The following is a 24,612-nucleotide window of genomic DNA, read 5'->3' on the forward strand; positions in this document are numbered from 1 at the left end:
TTTTTCTGGCAATTTTCTGGCAGCATACTGGGAAATTATCGGTAATGTTACAACTTCTCTTTTTTGAAAATAGCTGGAACGAATTTACCAGTATTTTTTGAAAAGGGCCTGTTCACACATGATCCCTTTCTGGGAAATTGCCGGTAATTTTCCGCAAAAGTTTGTATGTGTAAAAGGGGCTATTGTTATGAATTTTGCATACAAACTGCATTGCATTGGAATTAGCCCCCAAATGTCAGGATCTGTGCATTCATATAAATAAAGAGAGAATAGAGCTCAATAAACAACACTCCAATAGTCATTCTTACTGAGCTTTTACAATGGGGTGTCACAGAAATAGCACATCTAATTTAGTGGATGTATGGTTAATGACAAATCTTTGATATATTGTATCATACGTTGCATCTATCTAGATATATTGTCTCTTCTTCCATCCTTACTGACAAGTGAACATATCCCATCAATAGATTTTGTTTAATAGATGTCTAAACATAGACATCTTGTATAAAACAGTGCTGAATTGGGGCTGTCAGTCAAAATCTAATACAAAATTTAAATGCACAGATTAGACAGACTATGGCTGTTTCTCAATTCCATGAACACAGAGAATGGACTTGTGTTCATGTGAAGACCGGTCTTGCCAGATGACTGTGAGTACAGAAAACGCGTCCTGTGAGAAATGATATGCTGCTTTCTTCCTGACGGTCACATGACCTTCACATGTTTTAAGCAGAAAACTAATTAAATATTGAGGCATACATACAACGATTTATTTTTCTTTTCCCTTTTCTATACATAACATGCACAAAAAACTTACAAATATACTTTGTACAATACAAATAAAACTGATTTAAATACGAATTTCAGCAAATAAACACCCTTAATGTGTTTATGCCTTTATAAAGATTATCATGGTAAGTTTTATCTCTGAACTTTAATAATAAACCTATATAAAATGCTGCACTTCCCACCTTCTTTATTCAGTCGCAGTGACTTCTGGGACTTCTAAAATGAGTTCGGTGCTCAAGTCTGCATTGGTGCATCTTCGTTACCAAGAACACAAGTTCTTGCAGTCTTGAGTTTTGGAACTGAACTTTGACGGTTGATGATGACGTTACACGATAATACAAGGACAAAAGATTGCTGAAGAGCGCATATGGAGAAACAGCCTTTGTCGTTCCTGCCTGTGTATTTGACTAGTCTAGGTTGGGGCTTTTCTTAGATGTCAATTAGATTTTCACTGACTGCCCAAATGTAGCCTGTTGTATTATTTCCACTCTAAAGTTTGATTTGCATTCAATTAGTAGTTATTTTAAGTTTCTTATAATGAAGAATTAAGTTCAACTCAGTCAGTTTCAGTTTCCTTTATTTTGTCATTCAAAACATCACAAAAAAATTGTGATGCAGACTGAAATTACGTTGCATCAGACCCAACAAGAACTTAAAATACATCAAACACTATAAAATCCTAACATAATAAATAAGCTTTTATAATTTCATAAATATATAAAAATATAGTTGTAAAAAATATAACCCATTTTAAAAAATCTCTGAAGAGAATAAATTAATACTTAAATACCTAATTCACCATTTGTTATAATAGTTGTAATGTTAACAATTTATACTAGTTTAACTATTTATTAATTTATTATTTCATACTAGCTATCAATAGTGTTTAAGATATGGTATTATTTAAAAGTCTTATAATGACAGGATAAAAAGTGCATTGGTTTGCTCCTCAGGCTTCTGTAATGCCTGCCTGATGGCTTGAGCATTTGATAAAAAGTACTGTTAACCATAACGTTGTTAAATGTTTCTAGAAATAAATGTTTCTATTTTTTTATTTGAATGTATTCTATTTATTTCTGCGATAGCAAACCTGAATTTCTTTTTAGCCGAAGTGTATTTGACTTCTCTTAGATTATGACATGTGCTCAGTCAGCTCTCTTTGAAACACTATCTAGGTAAGCGTTCCACTGCTTTCTGGAACAGTGCTTATAACTCTATGAATCACACACACACCGGGTCATGTTGTAGTTGTAATACAGCTCGGTGTGAGTGTGTGAAAGTGGGCTGTGAGGTCAGAGGTGTGTGTTCAGCGGAGAGCAGCAGGAGTGTGTGAATGAACGCTTGAGAGGATCGCTCAGTGACGGATGAGGTGAACACAACAACATTTAGAGGATTAAACACACACTCACCTTGGGTTGAAACACTCTGCTTGTGTGTTATTAAACGAGAGCCGCTTGATTCATGTCGAGAAGGCCCAGGCCTACCATTACTAATGCCCGCGTGTGTGTGTGTGTGTGTGTGTGTGTGTGTGTGTGTGTGTGTGTGTGTGTGTGTGTGTTTGTGTGTTTGTGTGTGTGTGTGTGTGTGTGTGTGTGTGTGTGTGTGTGTTTAGGTCAGCAAGGGCAGTGTGTGTGTGTGTGTTAGACCTTGAGGGATACAGTACAGCCTTATTATACTAATATAGATGTGTATGTGTGGAGCTTTTGGGTTCATTGCTAAGGGTAATTGAACTCAGATAAGCTGAATAAACATAAGCATGTTTACTTGAAGATCTTCTGTAAGAGTATGGCCTATATACCGATCCAAACGCCGATCCATTTATCCCTCTATTCTGTCTCTTCCTCCATCTTTTTTGCGAAATAAGTGGAGAGCATCCATTAAGACTTGCTCTCCAGCTGGGACTGTCCTTCTGCCGTCTGCACTGCCTCATTACTGTCTTTCTCATTCTCTCTTTCCTTCTCTCTTCATCTATCAGCCTATCTTTAACACTGAACGCACAGTCCTTCTGTCTCTGTCCAGTGTTATATTTTGGCAGTGACTCCTTGTATTTCTGCTGAGATGTATGACTTTCATTTGCCGTTGACTCTCTCTGCTCCTCTTCTCTCATCATTACTCTTTTTCCACCCATCTTATCTTCTTTTTTTTGCTCTGCTGTGGTGGAGGCATCAACCATCAGGCCTTGTGTGTCCCTCTGACATTGTTGTTGTGACCTTAAAGGCTCTCAAAAGATAACACTCACACCATTTATTGCATTTGGTGTTCTTTTTTTTTTGTGTTGAACTGAGATGAGTGGTTTTCCAACTATAGAAGTACACTGCTAAGTGAAAAGTGAATAATATAAAATAAATTTAAAAATGGTAATTGTAAGAGATTTTACAGTAATTGTAAGTTTATTTGTATTAACGGCAGATTTATGACTTCGAATTGTGATGGTAAAGTACACAGCGTGACTTTGGCCCAATCCCGATTCTATTTTTGTACGCCACCCCTTTCCTTTGGCCCTTGAAACAGAGTGTGAAGGGGAAGGGCTTGAAATTTTACCACTAAGAAATGGGAAAGCACTACAACACCTGCACAAGTCATCATATGTCATCGCAGGCTCTTGCTTCATATGAGATCAGACGGTATTTTGTGTTATTTTTTGGTACAGTATTTCTTTTAGGAAATCACTGAAGTCAACAATATCATGAGGCTATGTTCTATCTCTGAAGCTCTTCTTGCCCTGCTCTACAAAAACAATAAGGAATTATGGATTTGATTATGGACCAACTAGTCTCTGAACGCAATTGACAGCAATTGAATCTTCTCGACAAGAAGTTTGGGTTCGGGGTAACCCAACTGTCCTGTGGGGATGTTCGCAGCTGGATACATGATGGACCGGTCGGAGAATAGTGCGTTGTGCACCTGTCCCTGGAAGATATTGAAGATATCTATTTATTTATTTGAAGATTAATTTATTTATCTATTAACTTTGATAACAGAGTTTTTGCTGATGGGCTTAGGCGGGCCCCCTGGGGATAGACAACTGGTAAAAGCGGTCAGTGTGGCTCAAAACCCCACCAAGCTGGCCGGGTGGGTTGAAAGTGGTGAGCAGGGTTGTTGGTACTCAGACTGTGACTTTAGACCGTAAATTGGAAAACATTGAGGAGAAACTAGCTGCGTTGCAATGGGATTTGTTCCGACCAGGAGACCAGTGACAAACATCAGATATCTGCAAAATTGTCGGACTGCTATACAGGAGTTATTATTAGGGATTATAGATAGCGAAATTTAGCAGTTTTTATTTTAGCTTTTTTTTTTTACATGACGGTAAAACCCTAACGCCGTTATGAATGTATTAAAACATATGCTTGTTTGTCATAAAAACAGCTGTTGTAGCAGGTGTATTTTGGGGAATTTTCATACATCTTGGTTTCGAGTGTGGTCCTGAAAAATCTCTGTTTTAATGGCTATCTAGCCATTCTCTTCAAACTTTGTTTATACTTGACGTGTCTGCTAGTTGGTTTGAGTGCGCGAGCCAAATGTGACGTTCTCATGTTGTTTGTGGAGGTTTGCTTTGGGTGCGCACGACATGATTTCGGCTGATGAAACGCAAAATTTTGAACAGGTTACTCAATTGAACAGGTTACGCAGCGCCGCGTTTAATTTGAGTTAAATAATGAATCATTTTAAAGAAATTTTGTCTACAATAGGCACAACTGTACAGACATCTTTATGATCCATGCATGTGTGATCATAGGGATAACCAGATGGCAAAAAATTCTTAGCTAGAAATTGAAACAGCAGTGGGAAAGGAGGAAAGTTTTTGGAAAAGTTTAGAAAAACCTGAGGCAAAGTTAAAGCCAAAACAGATTATTTAATCACAGAAATCTGTTTTTTCACAATTAATTTTCAATTTTAAATAATTGAATAGTTACAAAACTATAATTAAGGAACAAATTATTTATTTGATAGCTGAAAAAGAATATTTGAACCTATCGGTTTACAACATACTGATGCCCTGTTTTTTGGTCTTTATTGGTTATAATTGTTTATTCTTTCTATAATAAAAAAATATCTGTAGAGCAATCCATGTCCTGTTGTGATTAATATTTGAATTAACTTTAATAGATAGAACTGTCTGAGATATGAACAGAAGCAAGTAATGCATTAAAGTTTGATATTAAAAACTTGAATGGTTATAAAAATCTTTATAATCTTTAAAATAATTAAAAACAATAAAAAAAATGTGAACAATATGACATAGTCCTGGAAACTTTCTGTTTATCAATCTGATTTTACGGTCAGATTTAACGGTTTTAGAGAACATGACAACGGAGAACACATCGAGTATAAAAGCCTCGTCCGTTTCGGGAGGTGCACGCGCAGTCAGCGGACGTGCGTGATGCGGTGCCAGGCAAAAGTAAAAAAATTAGGCTTCAGTCCTACGCCTTCAAGCTAAAGAGAATTGGGACACCCCTACCCCTTAACATGAACCCGCAAAACAAGGGGGATAGGGCTAAGGGGTAGAATTGGGATTGGGCCTTTATATCTCAAGACTTTTTTCTAACTATGTATAATTTCATTGAAATTTATTTTTTAAATGTTTTTGCATAATTTTGGCTTGTGTAAGAACGTATATTGTATGTAATAAAATTGTGCAATTTTGTAACACATATTATCTCATTTACTTGTTTATACAAGCATATGGGTTAGTTTTTTCTCATTTCATTATTAGAAAAAAAGTTTCTTCAAATTGTTTATACTTATTTTAATTGCTAACACGATTCTAATTTGCCTTTCAAAAAAGCTAATTAAGAGTTAAACTCATGAATCCAAAAGTATAAATCAGTTTTTTTTTTTTTTTTAGGTACTATACTTTATATTGAAGTACTGTTGGTCTCACACGTCTGCCATGTTTGTGGTTTTCGACAGCCTTTTTTGTAGCCATAATGAAGTTCTTGTACAGTGTGTTTTGGCAAGTGTTAGCCGTTGTGTGCACAATGTGCAGGAATAAGCACTTTAAATGTCCGTTGGGTACCTTTGAGAAAGACAATACTGGTTCTTAACACAGTCTCATCGTGAAAACGTACCCCTGTATACATTTCTGGAGAGCGTGAATTATGTAGCCAGAGCAACGTATGGCTGCATTTTACCTTTAAAAATAAAGCTACGGAGCGGTATTACGCCACAGATGGCTTCTATTTCTATTCGCACTACCAGCTGACCGCTTCTGTGTGGAAAGCTTTTCCACTGTTACCAGTTTGCCCAGTGGCTCGCCTCCTTTGTCAGCGGACTTGAGATGCAAAGAGCAGTTGACCACGATGATGAGGTTCGAGTCTGGCAAATAACGCTTCCAGAAAGCAGGTAAAACAAAAGTCAAATAATAAAATAAACATGTAAATAACAGGGTGAGAATGTGGTTAGATCTGAAAATGTGGTAAAAATCAGGCAGCCATAAGGGCTTTTCTTTTTCTGAATTGCTTTTGAAAACATTGGTGGGAGGGTCAATCTGTGCTTTTGAAAACACTGTCGCTTGGGTTTAGGTAAGGCGGTGGAAGGGTCAATCTGTGCTTTTGAAAACACTATGGGTTGGTTTTAGGGAAAGGGGTGGATGGGATTATTGGTTAATCGGTCAGTCAGTCATTCAGTCGACAGCAGCCTCTGGTAAATTTATGAATGGTACTCGCGAGAAAAAAATCTCCTGGAAAACTCACCTATTTCACGCTCTCCAGAAATGTTTACAGGGGTACATATTCATAATGAGCCTGCCTGGGTTGGATTTTATCATTCATTCATTTTCTTTTCTGCTTAGTCCCTTTATTAATCAGGGGTGGCTGCAACGCTATGACTTATCTTCAACTTATCCAGCATATGTTTTATGCAGTGAATGCCCTTGCACTCTTTCACACACATACACTATGGCCAATTTAGTTTATTTAGTTCACTTATACCACATGATTTTGAACTGTGGGGGAAACCGGAGCACCCACAGGAAACTCATGCGAATACAGGGAAAGCATGTGAACTCCACGCGGAAATGTTAACTCACCCAGCCGGGGCTCGAACCAGCAACCTTCTTGTTGTGAGGCGATCGTGTTACCTACTGTGCCACCGTGACGTAGATTTTAACATACTACACATTATTACAAACTAAGTGTTGTGTTGAATACTGTTTTAGAATGTAGAGTATGCAGATTGCGATGCAACATGTTTTGTTTTTATTTATTTTTTCGCTCTGCTGAAATTTGGGTGTCTTTCAACCTGCCTTGTTAAGAAAGTCAACACTTGTTCCTATAACTGTGATAAATTTAGAAATACCTTTATACCATCTTTTTGCTGCTACAGTGTGTATTCGAAGCAAGAGTTGAACTGATTATTTAGAGCACACGGTTTTAATGAATATCTTCCGTTTGGTCTGTGGGTGGCGGAAAAGTTTGGGAACTACAGCTCTTGAGTGCCAGATCAGATTAAAACATCAGCAGATACGCCATCGAAACCTTTTATCCTCATTTATATCACTCTGGGTTGTCCCAGTTTCAAAAAGGTAAAAGCAACAGCATTTATTCCACCTAGAAATAACTCAAAACGTTCTCATTTTCATGCCAGCGAGAACCTAAATGCATAAAGGTTTTTTATGGCGCAGCATGAAATGAAACTAATCATGAGTATTTTCTAGTGCTGTGTGGCAGTCGCTGTGTTTGAAATGCTAATTCCTTTGGCACAAGCCACGCTCACGTTTGATTTTTCGTTCTTTTTTTAATATCAAATCCAAATATCTTTGTTCTTTGAACACCAAAAATAACACTGAAGGCTGAATAATTTCTTCAGTCCCAAGAATTGCAGAAAACATTGCACCATACAGTTTTGCCCTGTCAGATTTGTTTTAGTTTAATAGCTCTATTTGAACCGGTTATGTAAGATTTGTTTAAACCTCTTTCAAGTCCAGCTATAATATTATATTCAGCGGTTCAATCACTCAAGACATTCTTCATGACAGACAGTAACGCATCTCATCCAAACCCCCAGAAACTCGTCTTTTGTGTCCTTCTCAATGGCCTTGAGAGGCAGTTCTCAGAAAGCGGTCTGAAGCCTGAACTACACAATACTGAATGAAAGGCTTTACTGTAAGTGGAGATAGATGTCACTAAGCTATTTTGTCCCGTTTGAAGTTGATGTTTCGCCCTTTTATTCATGCAATGTCAAATTCCTGCACAGAGCAAATGCTGTAAGAGACAGAACAGTAAGATTGTTATTAATTACAGCACGCATCAGTAATGAGAGGCTCTCCGTCCTCAGGCGTACCCGTCTCTGAAGCCCTTGGCGTCGTGGACGCGGGACCTGTGCCAGCGCGTGGAGCAGTTTGCTCGCTGGGCGGAAACTGCTCGCCCTCCTGTCCTCTTCTGGCTGTCTGGATTTACCTTCCCTACGGGCTTCCTCACCGCTGTGCTGCAGAGCTCTGCACGGCAGAATAACGTGAGTCTAGCACAAACACATCACCACACTCATACATATTCACACATGCTTAACAGAGGCTTAGCAGAGCATCAGCACGTCAAACACATGCGGTGAAGACTCTTTAGTGTCCTCTTACAGTCCTGACATCCTCAAAGCAAAATTCTTTATGATCTTCGTTTTATATACAGAAGTTTGAAATACCTCAATGCTGGTAACACCTCATACTGCTGAGAGGAGCATTTAGATAAATAAATTGTGTTTTTATTGGAATAAAGCAGAGGTGGAACTCCTGCACGGTTTAAGTCCCATCCTGGTCCAAAACACTTACCTGTAGGTTTCAAACAAGTCTGAAGGACTCAATTAGTTTGATAATGTGTGTTTAATTAGGGTTGGAACTAAACTGTGCAGAGCTGCGGACCTTTAGGAACTGAGTTTGACACCTTTGGAATCGAGTGTTCTCAATTATGTCATGATTATCTCAGTTGCGTGGTCATGATAGAGATACTTAGATGTACTATAAACACTAGCTCTCGATTGCACAATAATCTATAGGAAATATGCATTCATTCATTTTTCTTTGAGGTCGCCATGGCGGAATGAACCACCAACTTTTTTCAGCATATGTTTTACGCAGCATATGCTCTTCCAGCAGCAACCCAGTATTGGGAAACCTATTGGACAGGGGTGCTCAAGCCTGTTCCTGGAGATCTACTTTCCTGCAGATTTCAGTTGCAACACAAATCAAACACACCTGGCTATAATTATGCTGTTGTGCTGTTCAGGTCCTATTTAATAGTTTCAGGTGTGTTCAGGGCTGGAGCTAACTTTGCAGGTAGAGCTCCATGAACAGGGTTGAGCAGCCCTGCTGTAGAAAATTTATATAGGAAAATATTTGAAAAAAATTGTTTTTTCTGTATTTAGGGGTTCAAGCATGTAGTTATTAAATTATTAAATTATTTATATTACATTGTTAATATACATTGTTGCAAACTAGTTATACTCTATACTTCATCAGTATAACCAGTATTTTACATATCTCTGGACTGCCTAGATAAATAATTATCAAAATGTTGTACTTTGGCATTAGCACAGTCCTGTCATAATCATTTTAACCTGGTGTAAGCCTGTAACTCCCAAAATAAATTTCAAAACCTCAGTTATTCAAGCACAGGTGACATATTCTAAACAAATACGCAAAATTTAAAGGAGTTTGAGATTTACAACTGTTAAAAACATTAATCAACAGGAATCATTTCATTTGAAATGATCATTATAGCCACTAGATGACAGCAAAAGACCACTTATTAGTTACTGGATAGTGTTACTTAGTTACTTATTAGAATTACTCCAAGCTTGCTATTACATATATTTAACTAATGAAATTATAATAATTACACCGAAAGCTAAATATCGTGTATAAATTTCAAAAGAAAGCCTAGCAATAATCATTTGGTTTTATTTAGGTTAAATTTCTACACAAAGTTTAAATAAGCATGACAAATGTTTAAATAAGCATGACTAATGACTAGTATTGATATAATAGTTTAACCATAACATTTTTTTGCCTGTGCATCAACATTATGTCCATTGAGGATGTGTTTTAATTTCAGCCATAAATTCTGACTTGATCAGCATTAAAAGTCCTTAAATGCTTAAACCCCCATAATGCCGCTTGCAGCTTTAATTTCAAGACAAATTCCCTGTGTTTGCAAGCACACTTGGCAATAAGCTCTTTCTGGATCTGATCACCTACAACTGAATACGTTGTTCTGCTTATTTTTGCTGTGTAAACTATGGACCAATGTGTGGAAGCTGCTTAATCATGTTGATAACAACTGAATAAGCAGGAAAAAGGTGAGATATTTTGATATAATGACTTTAATAGTCTCTATTCTGCTTGATTAGTTTGAACTTTTGGCAGTCTTTAGTACTCTGTTTTTTTTCAAGTCTGACAGATTAGTACAGGTTAAAACATGACAATAATTGATCATTGTCAGCACTGTAGTCAGCAAAATATGCACATTTCACTCGGTTCAGTTGCAGTGTGTACTTGCGTCTCTCCATCATGGCTGACTGATGACACATCGTTAAAATAGCAAAATAAACCAACAGTGGTGAGAAAACATCAATCAAGAAAGCATCTGACAGTACAGATGGATGTTTGCACAAACTATGCAATTGGGTGTTTATTTATATAGCACTATACATTCATTTATTCATTTTCTTCTTGGCTTAGTCCCTTTATTATTCAGGGGTCGCTTCTACGGAATGAACCGCCAACTTATCCAGCATATGTTTTAAGCAGCAGATGCCCTTCCAGCTGCAACCCATCACTGGGAAAATACACCCATATGCTCTTGCAATACACATACAGACAATTTAGCTTGCCCAATTCACCTATAGCACATAGGGAAAACATGCTACCTCCACAAACAAATTCCAATTGACCCAGCCGGGCTTGAACCAGTGACTTTATTGCCGTGAGGTGATCGTGCTACCCACTGCGCCGCCGTGTAGCCCTAGCACTATATAGCAGACTGATTTAAAGAAAGCTGATTTATTGTATAAAGGCACAATATGTACCACTAGAACAGTGTTATAAATTTTGCTGACTTACACTGACTTACACCTACATTGTCTTAAATATTTTAAAGAATGTTCAAATGCAGAAAAACATATTAAAAAACTGCTTATCTACACTGAAAAAAATATTCAAAGATGATTCCTTAGCTTTGCCACATTTTTATAAGTTAAGCTGTTGTAAACAATTTATTTGGGCTGAATTTACAAACAATTTAGGACAAACAAATTGACAAATAAGACATACCAAGTTGAACGTTACTAAATTTTATTTGTTTCTTTAAACTCAACACAGTGTTGGGACCAAGTCCTGTGTCACCATGCTCCATGCATTGTGCTTTTCTGTCATTAGCAATTGCTTAAGTGGTCTAAACTCAAGAAGATTTTATTTCTTTTAACTCACTCATTGAATTATTCAGTGAAAAAACTGTGGACAGTTACTGGGAATTATTATAAGACTTTTGAACTTATATGACTTAACAAATTATGTTTTAATCAATGTCAGTGAAGATAAAATATATGGTTGCTCACCAGATAAAATGATAAAATCTTAATAATTTAAATGATTCTGTGTATACACAGAATACTGTGTATTAGTATACATTATTGATAATGTATAATAATTAATAATAATAATAATAATAGTGATAATAAAACATCTTGACACACAACTCATTCATGACTATGAGTCAACAGGTTTGTATAACTAAACTAAAGTTCCCATCATTCTCTGACAGGAATAATACAATACACAGATACACACCACACAGACACATGCCAACAGTCAATCACCAGATTAAAGTATGTCACTTTATGTCCCGACAAGCACAATTCAGCATGTTTCGTCAGTCAATGTCTTCCAGCAGACGCCAACAGACATTGACAGAACATACTGATCTAACAAAAGCTAAAGTCTGTCCTTTGTAGTTTATTTTGGTGCTAGCTTGCTAACTGTTTAAACAGAGAGACGTGTGATTTTATTCTAAACAAAAGTGTAAACTACCCAAGAGGATTTTTTTAAAGTAGCATTATCTAAACTGACTTCAATAACAGTAAGCCTATGGCCTGTTATTCATTTAGAGAAACATTGCCAGAAACACTTTCTTACAGCATTCACATTCACTTACTCTCACATTCTGCAGGGGACGCAGCACAATCCTGCTCCATTACCTCTCTAATGCCCCGATGATGATATTTAGTCTCGGTTCCTTCTGGGATCTGCAGACAGGAGTTCTCAAGCGCTCCCCTAAATTCCCACTTCGCTCTGCTGCTCGATAGCTTCAGGAGCACAGCGGCAAAATGAGCTGCATCTGATGATCAAGAGACACCTGTGACGCTTCGGGGCAGCCAATTCTGCAGCAAATGGACTGAAAAACAAATGTCCTAATGTGTGATGTGCCCACACACCAACAGGTGGCCAAAAGAACTGCGGAAGTGGCTTCATCTTGGCTGTGCTGTGACTGTAAGTGTGTGTGTGGAGTTTTGACACTGATAGCATTGTTGCTGTGTATGCAGGTATCTGTAGACACTCTTTCCTGGGAGTTCAGTGTCACCACAGTAGAGGACAACAATCTGCTTTTCCCTCCCAAGGTGAGTAACTGCTGCCCTCCTCTGTCTGCTACATGCTCATGCACCTGACATTTGCATCTCTCTCTCTCTCTCTCTCTCTCTCTCTCTCTCTCTCTCTCTCTCTCTCTCTCTCTCTCTCTCTCTCTCTCTCTCTCTCTCTCTCTTTCACACACATTTTAGCATTTCCATGTTTTGTGGGGACCTTTATGGGAATAATGATTGTAATACTGAACAAACTGCATTTTCTCTTCTGATTGTAATCCTAATAGAGGAAGCATTCTGCATTTTTACATTTTTAAACATCTTAGTATGATTTCCATGTTGCATTTCTCTTAAGCTGAAGAACCAACCATAAGCACTATACTAACATTTAGTTTTTTTTTCAGTAATTTTTATTTTATGAGCACAGTCAGGCATTTTCATGACTAATGCACACACTTAAATATATATATATATATATATATATATATATATATATATATATATATATATATATATATATATATATATATATATATATATATATATTTAAGTGTGTGTGTGTGTGTGTGTGTGTGTGTGTGTGTGTTTGTGTACACTCACTGGCCATTTTATTAGGTACACCTGTCCAGCTGCTCGTTAATGCAAATTTCTAATCGGCCAATCACATGGCAGCAACTCAGTACATGTAGACATGGTCAAGACGATCTGCTGCAGTTCAAACCGAGCATCAGAATAGGGAAGAAAGGGGATTTAAGTGAGTTTGAACGTGGCATGGATGTTGGTGGTCTGAGTATTTCAGAAACTGCTGATCTACTGGGATTTTCACGCACAACTATCTCTAGGGTTAACAGAGAATAGTCAGAAAAAGAGAAAATATCCAGTGAACGGCAGCAAATGCCTTGTTGATACTAGAGGTCAGAGGAGAATTACCAGACCTTTTGAGCTGATAGAAAGGCAACAGGAATTCAAATAACCACTCGTTACAACTGAGGTATGCAGAAAAGTGCCTCTGAACACACAACACGTTGAACCTTGAGGCAGATGGGCTACAGCAGCAGAAGACCACACCGGGTGCCTCTCCTGTAAGATAAGCACAAGAAACTGAAGCTATAATTCGCACAGGCTCACCAACAGGGGCGGACTGGGACTAAAAATCAGCCCTGGCATACCTGACAGCCCTGGCACACCGACACAGCCCCACCCAAGGACACGCACATTCACTACTTATATTTGTGTACAGATGGTAAAATTATATAAGCAGTACCTATTTAAGAGATATTTAAACATATAATGTATGTGACTGAAACAAAAACAACCCATTTATATATGCAATCATGTCATTAATTTTCTTTTCGGCTTAGTCCCTTTATTAATCTGGGAATCGCCAACTTATCCTGCATATGTTTTATACAGTGGATGCCCTCAAAGCTGCAACCTATTACTGGGTTACCCAATTCCCAATTGGCCCACCCAGTTCACCTATAGCATGTGTTTGGACTTGTGAAGGAAACCAGAAGCAAACCCACGTGAACATGCAAACTCTACACAGAAACACCAACTGACCCAGATGAGGCTCAAACCAGCGACTTTCTTGCTGTGAGGCGACAGCACTACCTACTGCGCCACTGCACTGCCCCCTTTCGAGACTAGCTCTGTTAATTTTATATAATTGGCAATGTCTGACTTGACTGCCTTTCCCTTTTTATGGTCCTTCTCTGACAATTAGCTTGTGTTGCACTTACTGTTTGACATTCTTGCCAAATTTTGATTATGTCTGTGTAACCTCAGATTAGGTCGGCCCATCTTGAAACCAGCCGGTTGTTGCTGATTGGGCCAAAGCTTAAAATTTACTGTTATTCTTTCTATTATCACCATCATCATCATAATATTCACATCTCGCACGAGATAAAAGCTGCCTACATTTAAAAAACAATACATATGAAAAAAATAAATAAAATAAAAAAATAGCTGACCGGCCCACATTTAAAAAATGGTCCGGCCCTTCTGGCATTTGCCAGAATTGCCAGATGACCAGTTCGCCCCTGCTCACCAAAATTGGACAATAGAAAATTGGAAAAATGTTGTCTGGTCTGATGAGTCTCGATTTCTGTTGCTGCATAGAGGCGACCTAGGCGGCCGCCTAGGGCGGCAGAATAGAGAGGGCCGTGTCCGCGACACTACCCTCACCACCCATGCCCTCAGTTAAATCGGCACCTAGGGCAGCAGAATGGAGAAGGTGGCGTCAGCTCTCTCGCCAACCACCAGCTTTCACTTTCGTGTTGAGGGGGGCGTGACCGTCCTTTGCCTAGAGGGTCAGTTCAGCTTGCTCTGGCCCTGATAACACACCATGTCATAAAGTGCAAATCATCTTAGACTGGTTGAACATGACAATGAGTTTACTGCACTCAGATGGCCTCCACAGTCACCAGATCTCAATCCAATAGAGCACCTTTGGGATGTGGGGGAACGAAAGATTTACAGTACATCATGGACGTGCAGCTGACAAACCTGCAGCAACTGTGTGATGCTGTCATGTCAATATAGACCAAAATCTCCGAGGAATATTTCTAGTACCTTAAATAAATACCTTAAATAAAAAGTTTAAAAAAACTATTTTATTTGAAAGAGAAACATTTTTTAAATTTCTAAATGTATTCACAGTGAATTTTAATAAATTGAATACATGCTTTAAAAAATTAAAACATTATTTTGAAAAAATCTGAATTGTATATTAAACTTCAATTTAATAAATTATTTATTTTAATTTAATATTTAAATAATCATTGAAAAATTATTATAAAAATATATTTTTAAATGTATGTTAGATGAATGTTATAAATTATAAATTGTCAATTTATTTGTCAGACGTGCAAAATACATGATATTTAAATGCTGTAATTTAGGAAGCATTATTTTATTCAATATTATTACTTACTTCCTGGGCCGTTTATGTCGTTGTTGATATTTGGCCAAATCATGTTGGTGTTTCATTCTTTCATTCATTTTCTTTTCGGCTTAGTCCCTTTTTTAATCCGGTTTCCCCACAGCGGAAACAAACCACCAACTTATTCAGCACATGTTTTACGCAGCGGATGCCCTTTTAGCTGCAACCCATTTCTGGAAAACATCGGTACACACTCATACACAACAGACAATTTAGCCTACCCAATTCACCTGTACCGCATGTCTTTGAACTGTGGGGGAAACCGGAGCACCCGGAGGAAACCCTCGCGAACGCAGGGAGAACATGCAAACTCCACACAGAAATGCCAACCGACCCAGCCAAAGCTCGAACTAGCGACCTTCTTGCTGTGAAGCTACAGCACTACCTACGGCGCCAATGTGTCGCCCCATGTTGGTGTGTAGTAATATCTAATTTTTTTTTACGAGGTGAATCAAAAGACCAACCCTCAACCCCCAACCTGGAGGACCAGGACATACACACATAAACTACTAACAATTTAGCTTACCCAATTTACCTAGCCAACCCACGCCAACACGGGGATAACATGCAAACTCCACACAGAAATGCCCACTGACCTCGAACCAGCAACCTTCTTACTGTGAGGAGTCAGCCCTACCCACGAGAGGGGTCTGGATGCAGACCTGGTGCAGTGCAATCTGAGCTGCATCCAATGCTTTTTAATGCATTCACCTAACCCCACCCCTAACCCTACCCGTTACAGTGACGTCACCCACTACATTGAGTGCATTGTGTCTGACATTGCATCGCTGAGTGATGCAATCTCAGCTTGCATCATAAAAGCTGCATCCAGAAACTATTGCTACCCACTGCGTCACCGTGCCACCACATATTAATTAATATTATAATATTATATAGAACATTTTCCCACTAGGTATAACTTTTTTGTATCAGGATGAAAAGATACGTTTTGATTTAGGATCAGAAACATGTACAGTAGAAGGACTTCACAGAAACTGGCAGGAGTTTACAGAGACTATATTAATGCAGCATCCTAAAAATAGAAATAAAACCCCAGCAAGATGAAAACAGCCAAGAGACATTCATATACGTGTGAATTGACTCACCCTTATAAACAGCAGCAGTCCTCTGTTTTCTGTCTTCTGTTACAACACTTTATCTGTTGACTTGGAGACCGTCAAAGCACAAATAACTTTGTGAAACAAAATTTCCATGGATGCTTAGATAAATTAGGGAGTTTGCATATTATAATGTGCCATTTAAATGTGTTCATTTTGATTGGCTGTCACTGTGCTCACACTAGTGTAGCACATTTTGCACACAGTAAATTTCCCATGTGCACTTATAGACTCTTAATGCTTTTGTTTTGCATGTGACCTCTTGTTTTTCTCCCTGTCTTCTCCAGGATGGAGTGCTCATCCAGGGTCTGTTTCTGGAAGGCGCAGGCTGGGATAAGAAAGCTTCCTGTCTGGTTGAGGCAGAGCCCATGCAGCTGGTCTGCCCAATGCCCACCATCCACTTCAAACCAGTGGAGAGCCGCAAGAGATTGGCCAAGAGTTAGTACACACTCCACACACACGACCATGTCTTACTGAATGTTCTCTCCTGTATACATTTCCCGAGTAACTGATTTTCTTGTGTGTGTGTTTGTGACTGTGCAGATATGTACTCATGTCCCTGTTACTACTATCCAGTGCGCTCGGGCAGTTCTGGTCGTCAGTCATTCGTGGTGGCAGTCGATCTGAAGTCTGGAGCTGTGCCTTATGATCACTGGATCAAAAGAGGAACCGCTCTGCTCATGAGCCTTGATAACTAAACACACACACACACACACACTCACACTTACAGTGACACTTGATTAACTGTCTAATTTTATCCTGAGATCTTGTTACCTCTTCTGCATTTGATTTAAAAAGAGAACTGAATATGCAATCACAAATGTGCTATCAATTGATGTTTTATGAACTTGTGGTGTTGTAAATTCATTGGAAAAAAGGTTTAATAAAACAGCTCAGAGGTTTCACATTCAGATATGTTGCTGATTATCCATACAGAAAAAAAACTAATTTATCTATCTATCTATCTATCTATCTATCTATCTATCTATCTATCTATCTATCTATCTATCTATCTGTCTGTCTGTCTGTCTGTCTGTCTGTCTGTCTCTCTGTCTCTCTGTCTGTCTGTCTGTCTGTCTGTCTGTTGTCAATGAATATTTTTAAAAATTATTATTTTATTATTATTATTATTTCTAGGGAAAATTCCTTGTTCCTTGTTAATTTATAAAATTTGACCTAGATCATATGTTTCCTTTGGACTGTTTGGATGATTCATTATATCCCAACAAAAGACTAGCTTTTTTTTTTTTTTTTTTTTTGGTCCTACACAAATTTGGTCGCTAGTTCCTGCTTCTCAATTACATCAAAGAAATAGTTCACTCACAAAAAGTTTGTTGTTAACAGGGTAAGATAGGTAACTTTTCTGCTGTAATTTTTTTTCTTTTTTATGAAACAATGGGTAATGTATAGACCGTAAGCAAGTTGTAACCAACAACAAAAAAAGAAAGCAGGGATTGCATAAATGATAACTAATATGAAGTAAATAAGTTGGTCTGTGCTAGAAACTAACCATTGTTACCTGTGATCCACAGCTTAAAGGAAATACTTCAGAGTGATGCCAGGTTCACAAATGAATCTTTATATTTGAACCAGATCTTGTTTGAGCACTTGATAAACCTGTTCAGACTGAAATGGTTCACATGTCATGCAAGCATAGGTCTACAAGCTACTCAGTCAAAACTAACTTTCCATAGTCACTCTGACTCAAAATGAGCCAATTTTCTGGCCTACATGTTTCTGGTTTTCGCCAGCTCATTTAGCACTTCAGCTACTCTACATCAATCCAATGCTAACTTTGCATATCTATTATCATTGTGTGATTAGGTAAACAAACTACAGAGTAAGTTATTTGTACCACAAACACTGCACAACAGAACCATTTTGCAGAAAAGAATCAGATTTCTCCATTTGCCTGATGCTGTGGGTTGCAGGTTATATTCCTAATTTTCTTGTACATGCTGTAAAAAAATCCATTTGTGTTGGGGCATCTTGAAGACATTAAGTTATTAGTTTTTTATTTATTTATTCATTTATTTATTTTATTAGTATTAACTCAAAACATAAAACAGTTAAGTTGTCCCCCAAAAACTCAAGAATTGTGTTGTTTCAGCTTATTTTAATTAAGTAGTTTGAACAATTGGCAAACATAAATTTTGAGTGCAGACCAATTATTTAGAACACAAACTTGTTATAAATATGCTGTTCTTTGCTATGCATTTTTATGATCAAAGTGATGGTTGTCAATGACTTGCATTTTAAAAACCATCTTGATTTCATTTAAAATTCTACTGATTTTCTGCTGAAAAAAACAAAAATGTAACCTGGATGAGGGTGAGTAAATTAACAGTAAGTTTCAATGTTAGGTTAGAAAGCAACTCCTTTCAATTTCTTGTCCACAACACAACCAGTATTTAATATGTATTGTAGTGAACAGTGAGGTAAAGCCACAGTCTAATCCTGTTTCCCAATAGGTTTCCAATTACGGACCTGTTGCTTTGACAACAACTGAGCAATCCTGAATTGTGTCAAATCAGCTGTCCATAGCAGAGTATCCGCAGGGTCTTAAAAGTCTTAAAATGTCTTCAATTTTAAAACTAAATTGAAATTGTGGGTCCTAAAAAGCCTAAATTTACTGAAATATTGTGTTGTGGGTCTTAAATAATTTTTTACAGGTCTTGATTTTATCATGTCCATGTAAAGCTACCCAATCAAACAGCCATCCAATCACTAACTTTCCATCTCAATAAAAGTTCTAACAAAAGTTTATTTATTATCTTCTTTACAATTACATTTGTTTTTAATGTTTTAACTGGGCCATTAGAAATAAATCTTTAGCGTTTAGCCTCGAGTAAGTCTGAAATTTCATTCATAATAGTCATAAAAAAGGTCTTTAAAAGTCTTAAATTTGACTTGATGAACCCTGTAGGAACATAGAATGAGACCACATGCCAAATTTGCTCAAGTGTGATGCAATTAGTTAAAAATGACCACCAAATCTTCCATGTCCACGGTCACTTTTCTTTAAATTCAACAGTTGTGGTCATTTGCTCCATTTTCCAGCCTCGATGATTGCCATGTGTGGCATTATTTGTTCCTCAGAGCCGGAGGGGTGAGTGAAGTGGTGATCTTCTCAGGAAAATTCTTGGAAGAAGAGAAGGAGAGCAGAGAGACTGGAGCAGAAGAATAGTTCAGTGGGGAGGAGAGAGAGAGAGAGAGAGAGAGAGAGAGTGTGAGGGTGGCCTCTGCATTCACTCCGCCATCCTCTTCTAAAAAAGGCAGACTTGCTTGGACTGTAAGGAGCTCTTTATTCAGCCACAGGTCTGTGTGTCTCTGTACCTCAAACTGGTTGTTGGGGTGCTCATAGCAACATGTCTAATTCACATTCAAATTGGCCTCCGAGGCGCCCATTGTAATCTTTTAGAGTACTTCAGATTTTTTTTTTCTCCCCTAAAAAAATGGAAGTTAAAAAGAAGAAGGGAGAGAAAGACATCTTTTGAGTCTCAAAATGGAGAATAAAGTCCCCAGGGTTTATTCATCACCGCAATGTTCCCACCTCAGAACCATTGAGACTGTGAGAGGGGCTCGTTCATAAAACAACTAACATTACCTCGCATCAATCCCACACTTGTTGCTGCAGAGCTGGGGAGATGCGAATGTCTGAGCTTATCCAGATTTCTGTCTGCACCCTGCTCTTAAACTCCAGATGAGAACTTAATAATGGTCTGAAAGCACCAGCTGAGGACAAGTGGACAATCTGATTTGCGTTTTGAGTGAGCCGGTCCCCTCGGGGACAGCGGTGCTGGGTCTCACTGCATCTGAACTGACATAATTGAGTTAGCTCTTCTCTGTATAGTATTGCATCAAACGGCCTCCATCTGTGTATTCAATTATGGCAGTAAAACACACACCACAGACATTCCATGAGGAATACACTGAAAACACACACACACACACAGCGTCCACTTTAGAGCTTAATGATAGGTAAGTGTTATTTATTCATTCATTCATTCATTTTCCTTCGGCCTAGTTCCTTTATTCATCAGGGGTCGCCACAGTGGAATGAACCACCTACTTATCCAGCATACGTTATACTCAGTGGATGCCCTTCCTGCTGCAACCCAGTTCAGGAAAACATCCATACACACTCATTCACACACATACATTACGGCCAATTTAGTTTATTCAGTTCACTTATAGTAGATGTCTTTGGACTGTGGGGGGAAACTGGAGCACCCAGAGGAAATCCATGCCAACATGGGGAGAACATGCAAACTCCACACAGAAATGTTAACTGACCCAGCCGTGACTTGAACCAGTGACCTTCTTGCTGTGATGCAACAGTGCTAACCACAAGTGTTATTGTATGATATACTGATTATTACATTCATTATAGAACATTCTATTCCTTCTGCAGAGAAGACAAATGAATGCATCGCAGCAGATGAATTATTGACTCCAGTGCAACAGGTCTAATGACAATTATGTAGTATTGTGGAAAAAATGATATAATAAGCATTATTATATTTGATAGAAAGTTATAATGCTCATCAAGACTGCACATAATAAATCATAAATAAGTGATAAAATCACACTTTCTGCATTCATTCTTTTTTTACTGTGCAATAGGCTTAGAAACCCTCAATAAATAAAACTATTGATGCCAAATTTAGTTTAATCAAAAATCAATTTGATACAAATATTTTTTTAAGTTATATTTTTCATTTTATTAATATTATTAATTAGTTATTGACTGCTGTGCATAACAGGATTTGGTCCGAAAACATACACTTTAATCAAAAATATGTTTGATAAACTCCCAATTCTAGGTTTAATATTAACACCTTTTGAATTTAATTGTTGATTAACTATAAAGCGATTTTGAAGACAGCCTTGATAAACTTTGCTAGTTCCATAAATAGTTTAAGATAAAATATATTCAATAAACTATACTGTAAAATTAATAATACAGTTGTGTAGCTGTAAAAAAAAAAAAAAAAAAAAAACTTAAAATTTTAAGACAACAAACTTCAGGACATTTTTGAGTTCACTCAACTTAAATCGAGTCAAGTGCAGTAATCTGGTTACTCAAAATGTCCTGAAGTTTGTTGCCTTAAAATTTTAAGTTGAGTCAACTTTGTTTTTTACAGTGTACTCAACTGTATTATCAATTATAATAATTTTGAAAGAAAACTCCGATGCTAACCAAACTAAATTTTGATAAAATGTTTTAAATCAGGTGCGACATGGTGGCTCAGTGGTTAGCACTGTCGCCTCACAGCAAGAAGGTCGCTGGTTTGAGTCCCAGCTGGATCAGTTGGCGTTTCTGTGTGAAGTGTGCATGTTCTCCCCGTGCATGTTCTCTTCGGGTGCTCCAGTTTCCCCCACAGTCCAAAGACATGTGGTATGGGTGAATTGAATAAGTTAAATTGGCAATAGTGTATGTGAGAGAAAGTGTGTGTATGGATGTTTTCCTGAACTGGGTTGCAGCTGGAAGGGCATGTGTAAAACATATGCTGAATAAGTAGGTGGTTCATTCCGCTGTGGCGACCCTTGATGAACAAAGGGACTAAGCCGAAGGAAAATGAAAGAATGTTTTTAATCAGACTATTATGCAACGAGTTGTAAATAATCTTGTAAATAATCTATCATTAATATTCACATTACCAAAAATGCTTTATTCAGATCAATGGTGTATTCTTGATGTAACAATTTCATTTACAATGCATTTTATAACATTTTACAATGTCATACTTAAATATTTATCAACATTGGCAATCAATTGGCAATTTTTTACACTGAACAATTGTTGCCTATTTGTGGCCGTCTTTTTGAAAGAATGGGGGAAATGGCTCAGATGAATGATGGGGTTAGAAATTGTCAAATGTTTTTGCGCAGATTTGATAAATTTTAAACCTGTTCTGACAGGCTATAATCAAAGCTGAATAATAGTCACATAGGCTACGGAACACTGAGATAGGCTATTTAACTTTATAAAATGTATTGTTTGTTCAGACACTCTTGACAAAGCGTATTTAGACACTAAAGCATTTAGTATATTATTTGTTTTCATTGGACAAAAAAATATCATAAATCACCAGAAGACAATAGAAGGATTATTTGACTAGAGATGAAACAAAATCAATCCAGCCCCATCAACATCACACACACACTACTCTTGACCCCTTCAGACACCGCGCTCTTCCGATTCAGATGGAGGAATTTGGAAGTCTTGAGCGTCCGGGAGTAACGGAGGCGGGGCGGTGCGGGTCCACTCTTCTCTTCCACCGAAAAATAAACCTGCGTGAGGGGGGAAACGAGTGCGAGGGAGGAGGAGGAGAAAGAAGAAGAAGAGAAGGGGAAGCAGCTAGAAAGAGTGCAGGGGGAAACGCACGGGAGAGCGACGGAGAGAGAGAGGGGAGTGCCTGCGTTTGCAGCGGATTAAAAACTGCGCAATTTCCAGACGCGCATCTCCTGCTCACATCAAACTCGCGACTGGACGCCAGAGCTCCACTGAAAAGCCTCAGATGCGTGCTCGCGTTTTTAGAGAAGACTCTGGAACAATTTGGATGTTTGTGTCACATCATCTCCTCTCACTGTGGTTTCATAACGCAGCTGCGCCGACATTTTACAGCGTGCGATTCAAATGTATGACAGGATGAAGGTGCTGGAGAAACGCGCTCTGCGGCCGCCGTTCATTCACCAGAAGAAGAAGAACTACGCAGTTGCTTATGTAGCCTGCATTTTTACGATGAGGACATGCGAGAAGAAGAAGCCACCTCCCAGCTTGACCCTCCGTGCGTTAGCAGGTAAAGACACACACTTTCGGCACTTTGTGCTGCATGTAAACACCGCTTATGGACCGAGCATCTCGCGCCTGTTGTGTTCTGATAGCAGATTATGGTGCCGTGAGTCACTAGGTGTGAAACGCAATGAATCGTCCGGCGTGGCTTCTGCTTGGAAGCGTGATTAATTCCCGCCTTGCAGGTTGATAATTTTCACAGTCATACTGTGCGGGTGCAAACAGAAAGTCAGTGAAAGGTTTCCATATGAGTGGTGGACAAAGTTGCCCACCCTTTACCAGTAACACACGGGTGAGATCATAGTTAACGTGAACCGGGAAGACTGGAGTTCAACATTGTGTAATCGCGTCTAGTATAGAAACACTGGAATATAGCGCAGTTACGCGTGTGTTTAAATAAGCTCACATGCAAATCAAACCCTGCTTAATGCGAGGCTTTCAAATAGTTAAATAATGAAATGTCAGATAGTGGCTGAATGAGATTCGGGCCTGGCTGAGGGGGCTCGCGGGTGTCGCGTTTCTTTCGGAAATGTCATGTGGTGAAGTTGTGGCGGGATCAGAGATTTTCCAGGAAGAACATTTGAATTTTTTTCTGAGCCATGTTTTTTCTCTTCCTCTCTTCTGACTGTACGTCACCGCCCCCTTTTTTGAGAAGGGTAATCCTGCACAACTGGAGTGGCTGCACTCTCAGGACCGCATTTTTAGGACCGCATCTTTAGGACCCTATTTTTTTGTGACAGCGCCAACTGTCGGATTGGATCAAGGATGCGCTAATGGACGACACGGATGACAAGGTAAGTGTAAGTACCGATTTTCTATTAAGTTTTATTTTAAACTGTTAAAGTATGTGTTTATTTTGTAATGCTGCTGTTTTATACTGTAAAGTTATGCAGAAATGCCAGATTAGCCTGCATGATTTACCCCAAGGGTCTGGGGACTGGGACAAAAATGTTACGTGACGAGTTTTTTTTTCCAGAAGAATAAAATATGATAATAATAATAATGGATAATTTTATACAGCCAGAGTAAGAGCTACTATAACTGTTAATAATTTTCTAGAGTTCGTTTTCTAGTTTGATTAAATGCTACGACGATCGTAGTTCGTGACAATGGTTTATTGAAACATTGTTGATTTAATGGCTTGTTGACTTAACGGCGGTCTAATACGCTTAGTGACACGTGCATTAAACTAAGATGGTAAAAGCACGTTGATGTGAGAGTTTCAGATTTATCTATATTTTGCTATATTCGTGTAAAAACCATTACTCAACGTTGTATTACATTAGCACATTAAAAATTGTGCTGACTGCCTGTTAGCCCCACAATGTGTTATTAGCCTGATGTTTTGTCATCGTTTTACAGTGATGAATGAGATGTTTGACGGTTTTAAAAGT

The 24,612-nt window shown here is 38.2% G+C and overlaps 3 protein-coding genes across 6 annotated transcripts in view; all 3 read left to right on the forward strand.

The window, feature by feature from the left end:
• Positions 1-17,330, forward strand: part of dnah2 (dynein, axonemal, heavy chain 2) — a 306,887-nt gene extending 289,557 nt beyond the window's left edge. The window contains exons 85-88 of the mRNA XM_009303124.5: positions 8,068-8,244; positions 12,322-12,396; positions 16,707-16,857; positions 16,963-17,330. Of these exons, the coding sequence (XP_009301399.2) occupies positions 8,068-8,244; positions 12,322-12,396; positions 16,707-16,857; positions 16,963-17,117 (558 nt within the window). The 3' untranslated portion in view covers positions 17,118-17,330. The remainder of the gene's footprint in view (positions 1-8,067; positions 8,245-12,321; positions 12,397-16,706; positions 16,858-16,962) is intronic.
• efnb3b (ephrin-B3b) overlaps positions 1-24,612 on the forward strand; it is an 888,832-nt gene that overhangs the window by 651,569 nt on the left and 212,651 nt on the right. The gene's annotated exons all lie outside the window — the stretch shown is intronic.
• kdm6ba (lysine (K)-specific demethylase 6B, a) overlaps positions 22,770-24,612 on the forward strand; it is a 149,712-nt gene continuing 147,869 nt past the window's right edge. For all 4 annotated transcript variants that reach the window (XM_009303125.5, XM_073908352.1, XM_068222582.2 and 1 more), the window contains exon 1: positions 22,770-23,225. The gene's annotated coding sequence lies outside the window, so the exon portion shown is untranslated. The remainder of the gene's footprint in view (positions 23,226-24,612) is intronic.

The sequence above is a fragment of the Danio rerio genome, chromosome 7 (genome assembly GCF_049306965.1).
Source record: "Danio rerio strain Tuebingen ecotype United States chromosome 7, GRCz12tu, whole genome shotgun sequence".
NCBI classification, from domain to species: Eukaryota; Metazoa; Chordata; class Actinopteri; order Cypriniformes; family Danionidae; genus Danio; species Danio rerio.